Raw genomic sequence first — 18240 nt, forward strand, 5'->3', positions numbered from 1 at the left:
TTATGCATATGGGAATGTTTGAGGATGACTGTGAGAATTCGAGTCTCGACGACTCATCAAGTTATGGGTTTCTGAAGGATTTCTAAAGCCAATTAAGTGGAAAGAGTTTGGAAACAGTTGCAAAAGAGTACTTGGGTGAACTAGTTGATAGAAATCTAATTCTTGTTCACAAGTTTGGTAAAACTGGAGACATGAAGTACTTGAAAATGCATGATTTGTTGAGAGACCTTTGCTTGAAAGAAGCTGAAAAGGAGAGGTTTTATCATGTGGTAGGGCAACATAATTCTCTAGGCACGTCCATCCAACGCCGTGTAGTTATTATGCGAAGCAGTCCAGAGGACAAAGTCGTTGATGCCTTGAAATCAAGACCATACGCCCGTACCTGTATAATTGATTGTACAAGATACAAACCGTTGCCCAGTTCAAAATTGTTGAGGACACTGAAAGCATGGGATGAAGATAATGATCAAGGGGGGTATGAGTATTCTGTGGAAAATTTGTTTGAGTTGGTTAATTTGAGGTTTCTTGATGTTAAATCTGATATGTACCTCCGCCTTCCTTCTTCAATCAATCTCCTCTGGAGTCTACAGACATTAATTGTTGATTATCCTATAATAGAGGTTATACATGCACCGGTTGAAATTTGGAACATGTCTCAACTTAGGCATATTCATTTATGGAGTGGAGAAATTCATCTCCCAGATCCTCCGAGTGATAGCATTGTCGTCATGGAAAATCTGCAAACCCTCGAAGGTGTAAAAAATTTCAAGTTCGATGAGAGGATGGTTCGGAGAATGCCCAATGTCAAGAAATTAGGACTCAAGTATGATGGAATTGAGTCTAGTGATGATGACTGTTGTGTCCACAACATCAAACATCTGCAGAAGCTGGAATCTCTTCAATGTTTTAGCTATCCCGGGGCTAATTTTTTGCAAAAGCTTACCTTTCTACACTCTGTTAAAATTAAGAGTCTATTTCTTCAATTACCACATGGTCGTAGAATGGAAGACATATTGGAAAAGGTTAGTACATTACCTCATCTTCAAAAGCTCATTTTGATTGGTGGAGATTTCACAACAGGCAAATGGGAAACAGTTGAAGGCCAATTCCTCAGTCTCAAATATTTGAACTTAAGCTGTGGTGGTCTGGAATGCTGGACGATGGAAAGCTCTCACTTCCCGTGTCTCGAGCACCTATATGTTTTAGTCTCGAATGATATGAAGGAGATCCCTGCAGAACTGGGTGAAATTCCAACACTTAAATCTGTGACTTTGTACAATTGCAGTGAATCGGCTACTAAGAGTGCGAAGAGAATGGCAGAGGAACAACAGGACTTGCAAGGAGAAGAACTCACCTTTCGAGTCACAATTCATCTCCACAACGATGAGGACAGCGATGAGCTGTTGAAGTTGGCTACTCCCAACTTTAACGTTGTTAAGCGTCTCACGAGATAAACTCTGTTTGTTACTAATTTTTTTGTTTTCCATTTGCTCAAAGTGTGCATTGAGACACAATTCTATATCTCTATTGCTAATGTGCTTTTAGGATTTATTTATTTTATTAATCAGCTAATTATTGAGATTTTTTTCAATTATTGAGATTTTATAGTTTTTTAATTAGTGCTAATAAGTATAATTTCATTAGAGTTTACAATTAGCATAATTTCATCCAATAGCACGTCTACATGGAGACGTGACCACCTTAGGAGACAACGAACACACTGACTCGCTGCCCTCTGAATCCGTTGGACATCATCAAGGACGAAGAGGGTACATAGGAAACGAGGAAGGGCGAAGACAGCATGAAGGATATGGAAATCATGGTAGGGATAGATAGGATGAAGAGGAACAAGAGTCTAGATAAGATGATCCGGCCACAAGAATCGTCATGTACATAAGAAGTGGATGCGGCCAGACAGAAGCAACCTACGCAAACCCCACGGTACCGGTGGATCAGAACAAAACCTGCGGACTTCATCCAAATGATGCAACGAAAACTCATCCTATTCAGATGGCTGATGAAAGATCATAATCTCTCGAGTTTTATATAAATAGATGAACTTATCTCCCACAGTTTGATAATCCATTGCTAGGCCAGAGGGATAGATGAGATCATATAGAAAACCTGACCAACATATACACACGACTGCACCGATGCATCTAGCCATCGAAACAAAAAAACGTAGAACAAGAATCACAAGTCAACTAAAACATCATGACGGTAGGAAATGATCATCAATATATGCATGTCCATGTGTATATTGAACAGAGAAATGTCCTCTAGTCTCTAATAGTAGTCCACTTATTCCACTCTACTACATAGGTACACTTCTAATGCCTATGAAAATTCAGTAAACTGCATAGCAAGAAGCATATTCTATCAACAAGAACTAGCATTAGATTGAATCAATCCTAATTAACCATCATTTCATATATAGTTCTTCCCACACAAATCAGCCAAATATGGAACTAAGAAAAGACAAACCAAATTATAACTCAATTACTTTGTAAAATTTCTTTGCAGACCATAATAATTGCAGTTTGCATATGAGGATTCATAAATTACAACAACAATCACAACCATTCCCATATATAAACAAATGAAATAAAATCTAAAAGATAATAGAAACAACACATGCTTACAGTTACAGGGCAGGGAGAGGAGGCGGTGGCAGCTATCAACAGAATTTGGGGATTTTATTGACTGCGTTTAATTCGGCTGAATTCATTCTAGGACGTGGATTAACTGGCGGATCGGAGTTCCGGCGAAGGGTTTTAGTCTCTGGAGAGTGGAGAGGGGCGGAGCGACGGTGGCTACCGGCGGCTCAAATCAACAGAGTTTGGCGGGTGTTTGGTATTTGTGGTGAAGAATTAATTTTCAATTAATTAGAGTACTCCGAATTTTTTAATTTAAAATACTATGCTAATCACTAGTATTAATATTTTGGCCGTTTTTTTTATAATCCCTCTTATGTATGTGAGGGTGGAGTAGGAAATGAATTAGGGAATGCATTAGATGATCCGGAACGGTCTTTAACTGGGATCAAGTTGGGAATTAAGAAACCACAGGCTCAATTTGTGGGAAATACCAAATTTGTTTTAATAGTGTATAATTTTACATGCCAATATCCTTATTTTAAAAAATTGTTATCACCAGACTCATTACAATTTTTATTGCTAAATAAAATTGATAGTATCATATTTCAGTCATAACACCATTTAAATTAATTAATCAAATTATAATGAAAATTAGATTTTTATATTTTCCACTTAAAACATAATCAAGCAATTTATTGTAAAACTTTGCACAAACCAATTGTATCAATACTTGGTGGCCAAAGTGCGTAATATTAATTATTTAAAAAAAGTTAGAAAAAGCCACAACTTTAAAAAAGTATGAATTATTTTAGCATGCACATTTCAAGATGCTTATTGTTAAGAATTCCATAACCAAACATTTTTAAATAATACTTTATTAGCTACTGACAATAATTCATCAAAGTAATGTCATGACTTGCCATTGATGTTCACCTATTCTTCCTTCATATTCTCTCTGTATTTTCTGCAAAAATTGTATCAATTTGAAATATGGCGGCTTATGCATCTCTGCTCTCTCTTATGCAGATTTTCCATCAGCTCCAGCATCATCCTTCGCCTCCGATTTCTATGGACAAAAAACAAGTTGAATCTCTCACTGAAATTGTTATGTTCTTGCAGGAATTTCTCGAAGGTTATAAGTCTCCTTATGCTGATGGCGATGAAGCAGATCCTTTGGAGATGCACATCGCTGATTCAGTCTATGCAGCTGAAGATATCATTGAATCTCATATTGTCCATCAAATTCGGCCTTCTGTCTTGGTCTGGTACGAGGCTCTGAGTGATGTGATCGAAAGCATGGGTTTGATCAACGAATCATCAGCACTCATACTGGAAACAATTGTGTTTCAGATTCGGTGTTTGAGAAAAGACAAGGTGATAAAAGACATGGATTGGATCATCGCAGTCAAAGGTGAGCTGTTGCAGAGACAGGCCTCATCATCGGCTGATTCCTCAACATCTGTAGACTTGTTGTATGAGAGTGAGGTGAAGGTGATAGAATACATGGATTTGATCCGGAAAGAAGTGATGCAGATCTTTGCACTTAAAGATCAGCTGAATAGAATATACTCAGAATCTGGTATCCCAAGAGCTCCAGTCTTTGAGAGTCTGGTAAAGGTGATAGAGGGCATGGATTTGATCAAGAAAGAAGTGATGGAGATAGTTGCACTCGAAGAAGAGAGGCGAGTCTCAACATCTTCAAACTTGCATAAGAGTTTGCAGAAGGTGATAGAAGACATGGACGTGATCAAGAAAGAAGTTGTTGCACTCAAAGATCAGCAAGTCTCATCATTTGCTAGCTCATCAACATCTTCTAAGGAATCTTCTCTTTCTATGCTGAACAACACAACCATGGTGGGCTTTGATGATGTCATGCTCCAACTCATGGAGAAGCTCGTTTATGGAGAACTTGGTCGCCAAGTCATCCCAATCGTAGGGATGGGAGGAATTGGTAAGACCACTCTTGCCGAACATGTTTATGCACATCAATCTATTAGTCGTCATTTTGATATTTGTGTTTGGGTTACGATTTCACAACAATATGACACAAAAGATCTTCTTCGTGAAATTCTATCCCAAGCCAATAAACAAGGGTCAAGTCAAATAAGTAAAGAAGATGAAATAGGACTAGCACTCCACAAATGTTTATCATATAGAAGGTATCTAATTGTGTTGGATGATATGTGGAGTATTGAGGCATGGGAGAAGCTACAACGCTATTTTCCCGATAATAGTAATGGTAGTCGGATAATGGTGACAACTAGGCTATCAAATTTGGGATCTCAGTTGGATACCAATTATGACCTTGAAATGAAATTTATGGATGAGATTAGTAGTTGGAACATGTTCTGCAAAATTGTGTTTAGGGGGAAAAGTTGTCCTTTGGAATTGGAGAAAATTGGAAAGAAAATTGTGCATAGTTGCAAAGGACTTCCATTATCAATTGTTGCAATAGGTGGTCTTTTGGAAACAATGGAACAAACAAAAGAATGTTGGGAATCTATTAGGGAAAGCATGAGTTCATTAGTGAATTTGGAGAATGATAAGCATTGCTTGAAAATATTGAAGCTGAGCTACAATCATTTGCCAGTCTATCTTAAACCATGCTTTCTATATTTGGGAATGTTTGAGGAGGATAGTAAAATTCGAGTGTCGAGAGTCATCAAGCTATGGGTTTCGGAAGGGTTTCTAAAACCAATAAGCGGCAAGAGTTTGGAAACAATTGCAAAAGAGTACTTAGATGAACTAGTTAACAGAAATCTGATTATCATTCACAAGTTGGGGTCAACTGGAAACATGAAGTACTGCAAAATCCATGATCTATTAAGAGACCTTTGCATAAAAGAAGCTCAAAAGGAGAGGTTTTATGATGTGGTCAGGCCACATAGTCCTCAAGGCACGTGTAGCCAACGACGTGTAGCTATTCTGGGAAGTACTTCAAAGGAGAAAGTGATAGATGCCATGAAATCTAGACCATATGCTCGTACATGTATAAGTGATTCTGAAAAAGTTGAACTATTGTCGTATTGGAAATTGTTGAGGACATTGAGACTACGCGATGAGGGTCGATTTCCTGGGCACTCTCTGGAAAAATTATATGAGTTGGTTAACTTGAGGCTTCTTGTAGTTCGTTTTCACTACTTTAGCCAAGTTCTTTCTTCCTTGAATTTTCTCTGGAGTCTACAAACATTAATTGTTTTTTCTTCTGAAATAACAATTAATGCACCAGTTGAAATTTGGAACATGTCTCAACTGAGGCATGTTAAGGCCGAGGATTCAATGTTGCTTCTCCCGGATCCTCCGAGTGACAACATTGTGATCATGGAGAATCTACAAAGCCTGAAAGGAATACTGAATTTAAAGTGTGATGAGATGATGGTTCGTAGAATTCCCAACATTAAGAAATTGGGACTTCAGTATTACGGAGATGGAATTACTGGATTTAGGGAAATCGAGTCTCATGGCGATCACTTTTGTGTCCAGAATATCAAACTTCTGCAAAAGCTGGAATCTCTTAGCTGCGCGTTTAGGGAGCCTTCAAGATCTGATTTGTTTCGAAAGCTTACCTTTCCGCACTCTCTTAAGAGTCTGACTCTTTCGATGTTTGTAAATAAAATTGAAGACGTATTGGATAAGGTAAGTACGTTACCTCTTCTTCAAAAGCTCAAGCTGAGAGGTGGATACTTTGCAACACGCAAATGGGAAACAGTTGAAGACGGGTTTCTTAGTCTCAAATTTTTGTCACTAGACATCAGAACTTTGGAATGTTGGACGATGGAAAGCTCTCACTTCCCATGTCTCGAGCACCTTCATCTTCGCGACATGCACCATTTGAAGCTCCCTGCAGAAGTTGGTGAAATTCCGACACTGAAATCCGTGGTGTTGAGGGAATGCAGCATATCAGCAGCGAAGAGTGCGAAGAGAGTGGTAGAGGAACAAGAGGAATTGCAAGGAGAAGATCAACTATCCTTTAAAGTTGAAGTTAAAATCAGCTGCAGTGAGGACTATACGCTGCTGCGGAGCTTGGCAACTCCCAACTTCAAAGTTGTTTGAGTGAGATTCCTTTGATTGTAAATAATAATACTAGTACTAGTTGTCCATATACGTTGCACATAACGTCCTTAGATAGGTTTGTGTATGACTTAATTTTTTGTTAATCAACTACTAGGGTTGATTTTTTCAATTATTGAGATTTTATAGTTATTTAAAAAATATTACTCCCTTCGTCCCAGCTAAGATGACACATTACTTTGTCAGCATTGGATTTTAGGAATTATTGTTTGAAGTGTTTAGTTGGAGAGAGAAAATGTGGAAGTAAGTATTAAAATAGAGAGAAAGAACGATGAATATTTTAATGTGGGTGAGAAAAATTTGTTGGATGTATTAATTATAGAGAGAAAGTTTCCAAAAAAAGAAATATATCATCTTAGTTGGAATAAACAAAAAAAAACGTGTCATCGACGGAGTGAGTAGTAAATCTTAGCAATTGTTGTTGTTGTTTTATTTTATTATTAGTATCTAGGTAGTACTCTTTCCGTTCCGATTTAAGCGATGTCTTAATCTATTAACACAAGATATTTTCGTCAACACGGGATTTTAAGAATTGTTGACTTATATATATAACTAAAGAGAGAAAATATAGGTGTAAATATTAAAGGGAAAGAGAAAGAATAGATAAATGATCCCACATGAAACTTCAAGCACACTTTGCCTGAGTTTCATTTGCCCAAGTTTCATGGCAAGTTCGAGCACATCATGTATTTGGGGTGGAAATAAGAAGTGGATGCAGACGGACCGCGGCCCGCGGGCTTGGCTATGTTCCCCACAGTCTGTGGAGGTAGTCCACGAACCCCATGCACTGACCCGTGGGAAATGTTCAGGTGGATCAGAACAAAACCCGCAGAATTCATCCAGCGACCACGGGAATTGTCGCACGCGGAGCGGGTCTACGAAACCCGCAATCCACGGGAATGGGTAACGAAAATTCATCCAACGATGGCTGATGAAACATTATAATCGCTCTAGGTTTATATAAATAAATGAACTAATTTCCCTCAATTTGATAAGCCATTGCTACCAAGTCCTCCCTCCCATTTTTTCTGCGCCCTATCAGCTATAGGCGTTGGCTCGCCCGGATATATACACTGTCCGGAGGGTCAGACGAGATCCTAAGTCATCCCTATAGAAAACCCGACCAACATATACACATGACATTCACTCATGCGTTTAACCATCGAAACAAAAGGAAGTTGAAGAAAAATCACAAGTCATCTACAACATTCTGAAGGCAGTCAATGATCATCAAAGACATCAAAGTATGCATATCAAGAAAATTATTCTATCAACAGGAAGTTACACTGGCCTATACTAAGCCTAATTAACCATATCAACATGGTGAAAATAGCCTAATTTAGTCCACACCATTTCCACAAATATGTTCTATTGTTCTCATAAGTTAGTGAAAAGAACAAGAGAGAGGTTTCCAATCCCATGGAAACTTAAAGCCTCATTCCATATATTGTTCTTCCTACACAAATCAGCCAAATACGGAACTAAGATGACCGTCAAATCAGCCAAATACGGTAACTCAGCATAGGTAACTCAATGGTTGTATTTCAAACTAGGAAACTCCTTACCTACAGTCTTATGCTTCTCCCTTCCACCGTAGAAATCTACGAAAAAAATTAGAACCAACAGAACACCAAGGTATATGATCCAGTAAAAGAGATGTTTAAATGCTTCGCGGAAATATTTCAAGCACAACAGCTTATGCATCACTAGGAAAGAAATCAATGTTGGATTCAATATATCAAACCGAATGAACTGCAGTCAGCAGAAGATCATAGATGCTCATCTAATCATTCAACGAACTTTCTAAAATTTCTTTGCAGACCATAATAATTGCATGCGAGGATTCGTAAAGTACAACAACAATTACAACCATTCCCATATAAACAAATGAAGCAAAATCTAAAAGATAAAAAGGTACAAACAACACATGCTTACAGTTACAGGGCAGGGAGAGGAGGCGGTGGCAGCTATCAACAGTCCGAAAACAGCATCTTCCGTTTGGAGACGATACGGTCGTCCCATCCAAAGAGATTGCAGGCACAATCCCCGAACAGCAGGAACCTCATCCCATAACACTCCACCAAAAATTCAAAGAATGTCGTCCTACAATCTACGTGGCAAGCTCAACCAATCCCACTCGGGTCACTGAGATCTCTTCCTCAAATGCTGCGACACAGGGTAACCCTCGAAGAAGTCCAAGACTGCGCTTTCAAGATCCTCGACTGAGTATTTGATGTAATTCTCAGGGTGCCTCCCACTCTCGATATGACTTCTGAACCTCCCAAGAAACGATCTATACGCAGGGAGGAGCTTCTCCGATATGGAAATCCTGAGCTCCTCGCGGAGCTGTGTCTCGGGAATCAACCACGTCGCCTGAGTTCTGTGCACCTCCTCAAACATGGAATTGAAAGCCTTGAACCTCTCTCTCAGAGCACTCTTTGACACACCGGATGAGAAACTTCCACTTACGTGCAAGCCCTCGTCCCTCAAGCAGTACAACACTTTCACCCACGTTGCCCGCTGGTAACTAGTTGCAGAGACCCGGAACTTCCCCGTCATCTTCCTTAGATAGTCATCCCCAATCATTTCCCTCAACTCCGGCGACCCCTTGATCTTTTGCACAATGTAATGAACATTATTCATCATAAAGATATGAGCTAATGAAGTATCCTTATAGTGCTTAGACTTTCCATCCAAATTGAACTGCAAAATCACAATGATCCAAATCAAATGAAGGGCCAGCGTCGAAGCCTGCCCTTCGTACTCAGAGAAGTCCATATCCGGAACATTGGGATCGCTCGAGTACCTCGGCCCGGTGGAGGGCTTCGACACAATCAATTCAATCAACGTCTGCTTGTAATCGGAAATCAAACTTATGTAATTCATCACATATCTAGTCAATGGATGAATCGTTCCGCCAGGAACCGGAACTCTCGAGGGCTCGCGAAGCATAGCGCTCTCGAATTCGGATAATATCCCTCTGGCTGCCTCGGCTAGCCTAGAGAGTATCTCAACAGCCTGAACCCTAATTGACTCACTAGATTTTGACTCGAAAACGGAATCGATATCAGGCAACAAATCAGATAAAGCATCGTGTAAATCGAGAATTTTAAACAGTTTCTCAGGCGATCGCTTGCTAATACTAATCGCTTCTGCGAAATTGAAGAGCTGAATAGCAGGACCTTTGATTGTCTCCATGAAGCAGGAATCGTCGGCGGAGGTTCCTAAATCTTCGAAAATCTGCTCGCAGAGGCGGCGCTCGCTGGCGAAGAGCACGCGGATGCAGATCCTGGCGGCGCGGATCCAGCGGCGGATCTTCGTCTCGAGCGCCTCCCACTCGAGCTTCTGGATGTCGCCGATGCTGAGCTTCTCGACGCTGAGGCGGCGGAGGCTGGCGTCGACGGCGGACTTCCGCACGCTCGCGTAGACCTGGATGCACTCGCGGAGGTAGCCGGCGCCGATCATCCGCTCGGCGATGCAGCGGAGGTCGTAGACGGCGTCGCCGGGGATGAGATCTACCTCGCGGATGCTGCTGGTGGACTTGTAGCAGCTGCTGGCGGTGCTGCTGCTGCTCAATTGCTTCTCGTAGCTGCTGCTCTCGCCGATCTCGGCTTCGTTGTTGTCGAATTCGTGAGAGGCGAACTCGGAGTGAGTCGACTCGCTGAGCGACTCGGCCTCGATTGGGGAGGTGTGGGAGAGGAGGATGGTGCGGAACTCGTCCTCGAGGCGGGCCATGGCGATCTGGAGGGCGGAGGAGGAGTCGGAGAGGGAGGCGGAGTCCATGGATTTCTGGAGCTCGTCGACGGCGTCGAGGTAGCGGTCGATTTCGTGGCGGTCGCTGCTGAAGATCATCTTGTCGCGGGCGTCCTCGGAGGCGGAGGAGTCCCAGCGGAGGATGACGTCCTCGGCGGAGGAGAGGGCGGATTCCGGCGGCTCCATGGATGGTCAATCGTGGGGAGGTTGGAATTTTTTTTTTTTTTTGGGAAAGGGTGATGATTGATTTTGATGGTGGTGGAAGGAATTGAATATGGAGAGAGAGAGAGAGAGAGGAGAGAGGGAGGGGCTTTGCTTCTTGATTGCCGGGCTTTCGGTTCGGGCTTTATCTCTTTCGATTTTACAGCTTCTTTTCATCTTTTTACTGTGGAATTATTGAACAATCATACAAGTGAAGAAGATGAAGGTTTGTATACTTATTTAAACTACATAGATAAAATTATAAATTTGAAAAACAACCATTTTCTTAAATTGTTGAATTTTGTTCATGTCGTTACTTATAAAATAAAAGGCACATATTATTGAAAAAAAATTAAGTTTTGTTAATTTCTAGTTTATTTTATAAAATAACTGATTTTATTATTATTTTTACAATTTATTACCATTTCATTTTAAATGGTTTTTACTACTTAATGAACCTATAACTACTACACCACGAATCAAATAATTTATTAATAAAAATAATAATAATTAGTGATAATTGATTACATGATTCTTATTATATGGAATTATTATGTCACGAGCACGATAGAAATTTGCTAAGCAAGCCAAATTTGTAGTGATACTTATACCAACTTTTATTTTTTAGTTTTATTATAGTAAATACTTATACCAAATTATCTTAGTTTTAACAGAAAATATAAATTATTAAATAAAAAGAGAATTTAATGAAGTCAACTTATAGCAGGAGGTGACCGACACTCACACGTGCAAATATGCTCGCACGAACACAAAATGATAGCAGCAGTAGTAATAATTACAGTTAAAAGAACTTATGTTTCAATTTTGTATTATCAAAATTAAAACGACAGTGAGCTAGATTGACAATAAAATCCCAAATAAAGATATTGTTCGATCAAAGCATTAAATGGAGATAAGATTGAAATTTTTTGACTAAAAAGTATAGTTTATAGTTCAAACTAGTGAATTTAAGTTTATGGTTGGCGATACAATAAATGAGGTGAAAATTAACTTAGTAATTATACTGTCACATTTTGATTGACATAAATACTTTATTGCATGTTTAGAAATTTGGTGAGCTAATTAAAATATTAAAAGCTAGAATCTCGTCACTTTGACAAAAATGACAAAGTTTATCAGTTTAAAAAATAAATTAAAATTTGTGTCAATGTATTTATACTTAGACTTTCAAATTTTGTTTGTGGTATAACGATGATCTGATAATTGGATAATCTAATATCGATTATTGCAATTACCAAGGTTGATTATGATCTGAATTTATATTATTTTCCAATCTTAGTTAATAGTAGTCACTTACAATTGATTATATTATAATTAATTTTAATTTTACGGTTTGAAATTAAAATTGTGGCCTCTAAATGAGAAGTGAAAACGTTCCAAATCTTTTTTGTTGACTATATGAAGACAAATTTTTGGTCCAAATTGAATCCTTTAAACGCCTCTTCAACACCAAAAACCAACTCCAACCCCATATTTCTTATCAACATTGCATTTCTCACATCCAAACAAACACATAGAATAATCAAGGAATTTAACAAGCAACGCTCCCTCGCCCCGGCTCGTGTTTCATTTTTTGCATGGAATCGTCTGTGTTAGCTAGGTCAGTATCGAGCAGATCCCCCTCTCGCCCCTCAGCAATTACTGAACGTACCCACAGGACTAGCTCTGTGCCACCTAGAGCGTTGCTAGGGTACTGAGAGGGTAATTTCCTTACAAGAATCTCGAGGATCATAACTCCTAGAAAGTAGATATTGTATTACATTTCACCTCAATGGCCATAAAGCTTTTAGCAAGAAAATTGAAAAATATTGGAAGTATTTACAAGAATGTGTTTTTTATCATTTTTTTCTTGGTGTGTTCAAATTCAGACTGCAGCTTGTTGATTTTCTTCATGTTGGATTTTACCAAAGTGGGAAATGTGAGTCAAAACAGTTGATTTTTGTTTTTGACTATTTTATTAGTGGAAAGCCGTTAATGCCGATGTTAAGGTTGTCTGTGTAATGGCTATATTTAGTCATAACACATAACTACCTTTTGATTTACCATGATAATAATTGGACTGATATATCGTTCAAATTATTTCTTTTTAGGTAAGAAATAAATTTCACAAGTCAATAATTAGAGAGAGAAAAAATAGATGACCAATTAATAATATTATTTATTCACGAGATCAAATTAATTAGAAATTGTATCACAAAAAGAAGCGTGAGGAACTTTACTTCTGGGCAGTATTCTTCCTAGTTTGCGATAGAGACGTACATTATGAATGATCTAATTTACAAAATTAATATTCTATAATTATAATTCGTTATTCATTGTGTGTTGACTGAGGTTCTACTTCAATAGAGTAATTCTGCATCTGAAAAATTGATAGACCTGCGAACATTCAATAGTAGTCAAATTAATTAAGACAATATCTATTAAAAATCATTTTGGGCTATGGAAGTACTCCATATTTTTTGTCTACTTCCATAATCCCACTTTTATATTGGTGTTAAAGTATCAAAATACACTTGGGTGGTTCATAAGGCGCTAAATATCGCACTGTCTATGCCTAGGTTGCCGATTACTCCTTTTCACTATGCCTAATCCTACAGAGTTTCATGTACTAATCCTCTATTCACGAACTTTAAACTTGACTGGATTTTCTTTAGGTGGGATCGGAGTTAATTTCTATATATTAGTGTTAAAGTATCAAAATACACTTGGGTGGTTCATAAGGTGCTAAATATCGCACTGTCTATGCTTATGTTGTCGATTACTCTTTTTCACTATGCCTAATCCCACAGAGTTTCATGTATTGATCATCTGTTCATGAACTTTAAACTTGTGTAGATTTTCTGTAGGTGGGATCGGAGTTCACTTCTGTCTCAACCGTTTGAGGTTAAGTTCACTTTCGCTATTTGCTTGTCTGCGATTTCTAGAATACAACGATTGCTGTAACATGATCATCCACCTCTGCCTTTCTACGTCACTGATTATTTTTTTCACTATGCTCGATTCCACGAGTTTCATATTGAAACCGCCATCGACGACACAAACATTAGTAATAAAATTCTCCCTTCCAATGAAATATAAATAGAAAATAACTATACCACATCCGTACACGAAAAATAGTCTTGTTGTTTCCATTTTGTGTCGCCTACTAAAAATTAATCTTTTTCTGTTTATGACAAGTTTCTCTCTCTTCTAAGACAAGTCTCATTTTACACCAGCAATACTTCAATTACTTTTATTTTCTATTTCTCTCTTGTTATTAAATTTGAATTAAAATCGTGCACCCATATACCGAAGACTATTTTTTATGGACGGATCCTATTTTTTATTTGGGCCAAATTTGGGCCAAAACAATAGGTTACTAGAAAATTCAAGGCCCAATATGGGTGCACGACTCGGTAAAAGCTCAACTATATATAGCTCTGAAAATACCAATAAATTCCTTCTTTTCTGTGACGCCTCTCTTTAATTCTCATCTGCCCTTCCCTTTTTCTCTTTTTATTTTTTTTTTCCATTTTTTTTTCTTTTTTCTCTTTCCTTCGCGAACCCTAACACTGAGAGGAAAAATTTCTTCGATCATTTCATCCGGATAAAATATTCGGTTCGAATTCGATCGAAAATGCTGAATCAGAGATTGAAGCAGCAGCAGCACCAGGCGTTGATGCAGCAAGCTCTCCTCCAGCAGCAATCTCTGTATCACCCCGGTCTCTTAGCTGCTCCGCAGGTTCGGAGTGAAATTGATGATTGATTGAGTGTTTTTCCTGTATTGCGATTCACTATTTCGAAGAAGATTTTGAGGATATGAATGTTTGTTTCGTCAATTTACGCTATGAGATGAAGACATGAAGTTTGAAATTGTGTGTTTTGCTATGCTGCTTTTGATTGTGCAAAAGTTTATTTCGTCAATTTACGCGGTGTGATGAAGACATGAAGTTTGAAATTGCGTGTTTTGCTATGCTGCTTTTGATTGTGTAAAAGTTTATTTCGTCAATTTACGCGATGTGATGAAGACATTAAGTTTGAAATTGTGTGTTTTGCTATGCTGCTTTTGATTGTGTAAAAGTTTCAGATGGTTTCGGTGGTAGAGTGATTTATCTAAAAGATTGAGCTGGTTGCCTTTTTATGTTTCCCCATAGATGCCATTTTCTTGGTTATACACTTACATGTCTTTCAATTTTAGCTCGTTTAGTGTTTTGAAGGTCGTTTTCTCAATTTATGTGGCAAGTCAAGTTTAGTTCAGTAATGGCATTTGAAGACTTGTACCATGTACAGGAAATTGAATTACCTTAGGGGTGGATGTAGACAATATGGGCGAATAGACTAGGATTTTTTTTCTTTATTTTTATTTCTTTTTTCTTTTCGCCTTTCCATTTTGCAGATCGAACCAATTCCAAGTGGAAATCTGCCTCCTGGGTTTGATCCAAGTACATGCCGCAGTGTGTGAGTGTTGTTCAGGCATTTTTTACCTTTTTCTTTTTATTGTTTGCCCTCTTCAATGCATGCTCCTGTAGCTTGCAAATGCCTTATATAGTTTAAGTCACAATTTACTTTTTTTTGGGGGATTAGATTGTATTTGTGAGTGAGTTCTTGCATCAGTAGTTATACTTCTCTATTGACTTAGTGTGTATGCCATTATGATCATCATGAGTGCATATGTTGGTGGTTTTGTAATTGTCTCCATCTCTCCTGTCACTGTCTTATATGTGAAGCTGTATCTGGAGAAGGTTACTACGATATTTCATTATTTTGTATGTGTGTAAGTTCATGGTTTTTGACCGTTTGAGACAATGCAGGTATGTGGGAAATATTCATACACAGGTGACTGAACCACTTCTTCAAGAAGTTTTTGCTAGTACTGGTCCTGTCGAGGCTTGCAAGCTTATCAGAAAGGAAAAGGTACTTATAAGAAATACTCCTACCCTCTTTCCCACAAATTAATTCATGTACCGGTTTGCATTGTGTATGTAGAGCTGATGTTGACATACGTTACCTTTTTGTTCTATGCAGTCATCCTATGGATTTATACACTACTTTGATCGTAGGTCAGCTTCACTTGCAATATTGACTCTAAATGGGAGACATCTGTAAGTAGGATATATTTGAATGTTAGATCTTGCATTTTCATTTGAATTTTGCTAGTGATATATATTGTGTTGCTTAGGTTTGGGCAGCCTATCAAAGTTAACTGGGCATATGCCAGTGGTCAGAGGGAGGACACATCAAGTGAGTTTACATTATAATGTTTGATGTTTAACATTCGTGTGGTATTTGTTAACTTTTTTGGTATATAACAAGATACCATAGTAGTATTGTTTTTGGTTCCATATAATCTCTTTTTGTAACTTAATATTGAATACCATTCAGGCCACTACAACATTTTTGTTGGTGATCTAAGCCCAGAGGTTACTGATGCAATGCTGTATTCCTGCTTTTCTGTTTACCCTAGTTGTTCGTAAGTTCCTCTCTATTTCTTTGTTCCTCCATTCAGAATGGGGCACATGGCCTTGACACTGCAGATTACTTTAACTTTGTTCTTGATAACAAATGAATAGCAGCATCATAAGTTTCTTTTGGTAGTTAGGAGTTATTGATCTGGTGTAGTACTTGATGGTTCTCTCTCTCTTGGTCATAGAGATGCAAGGGTTATGTGGGATCAAAAGACTGGCCGTTCAAGGGGATTTGGATTTGTGTCTTTCAGAAGCCAACAGGTATTGGGCAGACTCTACCCGTGCCATATGAAAATAATAATTTCCTTCATTCAGATGAATAATTTGGATTTCTTTTACAGGAAGCGCAGAGTGCAATTAATGATTTAACTGGTGAGAACAGTTGGATTGGTAATTTGGTATCTTTGGATTACTTCTCTTGATTTAGAAAAAAGAATTGTCATTTGGCATCTTTGATCTCTTTAAATCAATTAGGGGAGAACACTTACCACTTTTGATACGGAAACTTCTCAGGTAAATGGCTTGGTAGCAGGCAGATACGTTGCAATTGGGCCACAAAGGGTGCTGGGACCAGTGAGGACAAACAGAGCTCAGATTCTAAAGGTGTTGTAGAACTTACAGCCTCAGGTCAGTAAGGATGGATGGATGGAATGGATGATATTAACAACAGATGGGAAAAACAGGAAAAAACTGTTCGACTTAAGTTGTGCTAGCTCAATTAAGAAGGCTTACAACTAATTTATTAAATGCTGTTGAATCTTTTAAGATGACCCAGCATAAAATCAATATATCTATCAGAAGCTTTTTGAGTTTATGAGAGATGATATTTTGGCTGCACAAAAATTGGCTATGATCGTCTTAGCCAAATGAAAAATGTTGAAAGTGACTTTACTTTTACAGAGGATGTTAATGAGGCCGCAAGTAGTGATGCTCCTGAGAATAACCCTCAATATACAACTGTGTACGTCGGCAACCTTGCCCCAGAGGCAAGTCCTCTCTTTGCTACGTCTCTTTTACTTGAAGCATTTCATGCTCCCGAGCCTTGAAGCATTTCTAAATCTTTCTTTCTTGGTTGTGGTCGCCAGGTAACCCAGGTTGACCTCCATCGCCACTTCCACGCACTTGGTGCAGGATCAATCGAGGAAGTAAGGGTCCAACGTGATAAGGGTTTTGGCTTTGTTCGGTATAGTACTCATGCTGGCGCAGCAATGGCTATTTCAATGGGAAATGGTCAGTCCTACCTCTGCGGTAAACCAATCAAGGTATGTACTACTTGTCTAGTTGTATTATTCTTTGCCTGTGAAGCCAATAAATTCTCCATTTGTTTTGGATTCTTTTCGCTACACATTTTCCGATCCAACTCCCACTACGTGCATCAAGACTTCTTCGTCCAGCTCTATCGTTTGATGGTGTAAGTTTGTTAATATACTCTTGTGCTCCAGTGTTCGTGGGGAAACAAGCCAACTCCAGCTGGAACGGGCTCAAACCCTCTCCCCCCACCCGGGCCTGCATCCATGCCGGGCCTCTCTGCAGCTGACCTCCTGGCCTATGAGCGGCAACTTGCACTCGCCAAAATGGGCGGCGTGCATCCTCTAATGCATCCGCAGGGGCAGCATCCTCTGAAGCAAGCGTCCATGGGGATGGGCGCCGGTGCAAGCCAGGCCATCTACGACGGTGGCTATCAGAACGTTGCTGCAGCCCAGCATCACCTCATGTACTACCAGTAATGATGACAGATTTATCGGTCTGTGAAAACCTAAAACAACGGTTTGAAGCCGTCGTTTCTGAGTGTTTTATGTTTGTAGGGTATCCTGTAAGATTTATGGTGGCCGGCCGAGACCCGAATTCGGTCGTCCATGTATGTCATATACGACCTATGTAACGCTTCTCTTTTTCCCTTCATGAATGTTGAGTGGTTTCTTTAGTCATGTTGCCTAGCTATATATACTTCTATTTTATTTGGTAAGGATCACTTCGTAGTTTGTTTGTTTTTTTGTTCAGATTGTGGTATGTAAATTAGGTTTTTGATTTTTTTTCCTTTAAAACTTGGTAGTTTTGAGGTTCTATTTGAGCCCTTCTTTTGATTGGTGGAAATAGAAAAGAAAAAACATGTTTCATGTTGCTGAGGTCAACATTTTGTTTTTGGAGGGAAA

At 38.8% G+C, this 18240-nt stretch overlaps 4 protein-coding genes across 4 annotated transcripts; 3 read left to right on the forward strand and 1 right to left on the reverse strand.

Moving 5' to 3' along the window:
• Positions 1-191: 191 nt before the first annotated feature.
• Positions 192-1454, forward strand: LOC125206995 (putative late blight resistance protein homolog R1A-3). The gene has a single exon (XM_048106204.1). It carries the CDS (start codon positions 192-194, stop codon positions 1452-1454), a length of 1263 nt encoding a protein of 420 aa, XP_047962161.1.
• A 2133-nt stretch (positions 1455-3587) lies between these two features.
• Positions 3588-6650, forward strand: LOC125206996 (putative late blight resistance protein homolog R1B-16). Its single transcript, XM_048106205.1, has one exon. It carries the CDS (start codon positions 3588-3590, stop codon positions 6648-6650), a length of 3063 nt encoding a protein of 1020 aa, XP_047962162.1.
• A 2013-nt stretch (positions 6651-8663) lies between these two features.
• Positions 8664-10744, reverse strand: LOC125205863 (exocyst complex component EXO70A1-like). Its single transcript, XM_048105025.1, has one exon. The coding sequence runs from the start codon at positions 10605-10607 to the stop codon at positions 8811-8813; it is 1797 nt and encodes a 598-aa protein (XP_047960982.1). The 5' UTR covers positions 10608-10744; the 3' UTR covers positions 8664-8810.
• Positions 10745-14102: 3358 nt separating this feature from the next.
• On the forward strand, positions 14103-18015 carry LOC125207636 (oligouridylate-binding protein 1B-like). The gene is made up of 12 exons (XM_048107059.1): positions 14103-14364; positions 15019-15080; positions 15434-15536; positions 15648-15724; positions 15802-15863; positions 16005-16092; positions 16273-16348; positions 16429-16459; positions 16601-16714; positions 16988-17073; positions 17173-17349; positions 17530-18015. Exons 1-12 carry the CDS (start codon positions 14260-14262, stop codon positions 17812-17814), a joined length of 1266 nt encoding a protein of 421 aa, XP_047963016.1. The 5' UTR covers positions 14103-14259; the 3' UTR covers positions 17815-18015.
• The last annotated feature ends 225 nt before the right edge of the window (positions 18016-18240 follow it).

This window comes from Salvia hispanica, chromosome 2 (assembly GCF_023119035.1).
Source record: "Salvia hispanica cultivar TCC Black 2014 chromosome 2, UniMelb_Shisp_WGS_1.0, whole genome shotgun sequence".
NCBI lineage: Eukaryota > Viridiplantae > Streptophyta > Magnoliopsida > Lamiales > Lamiaceae > Salvia > Salvia hispanica.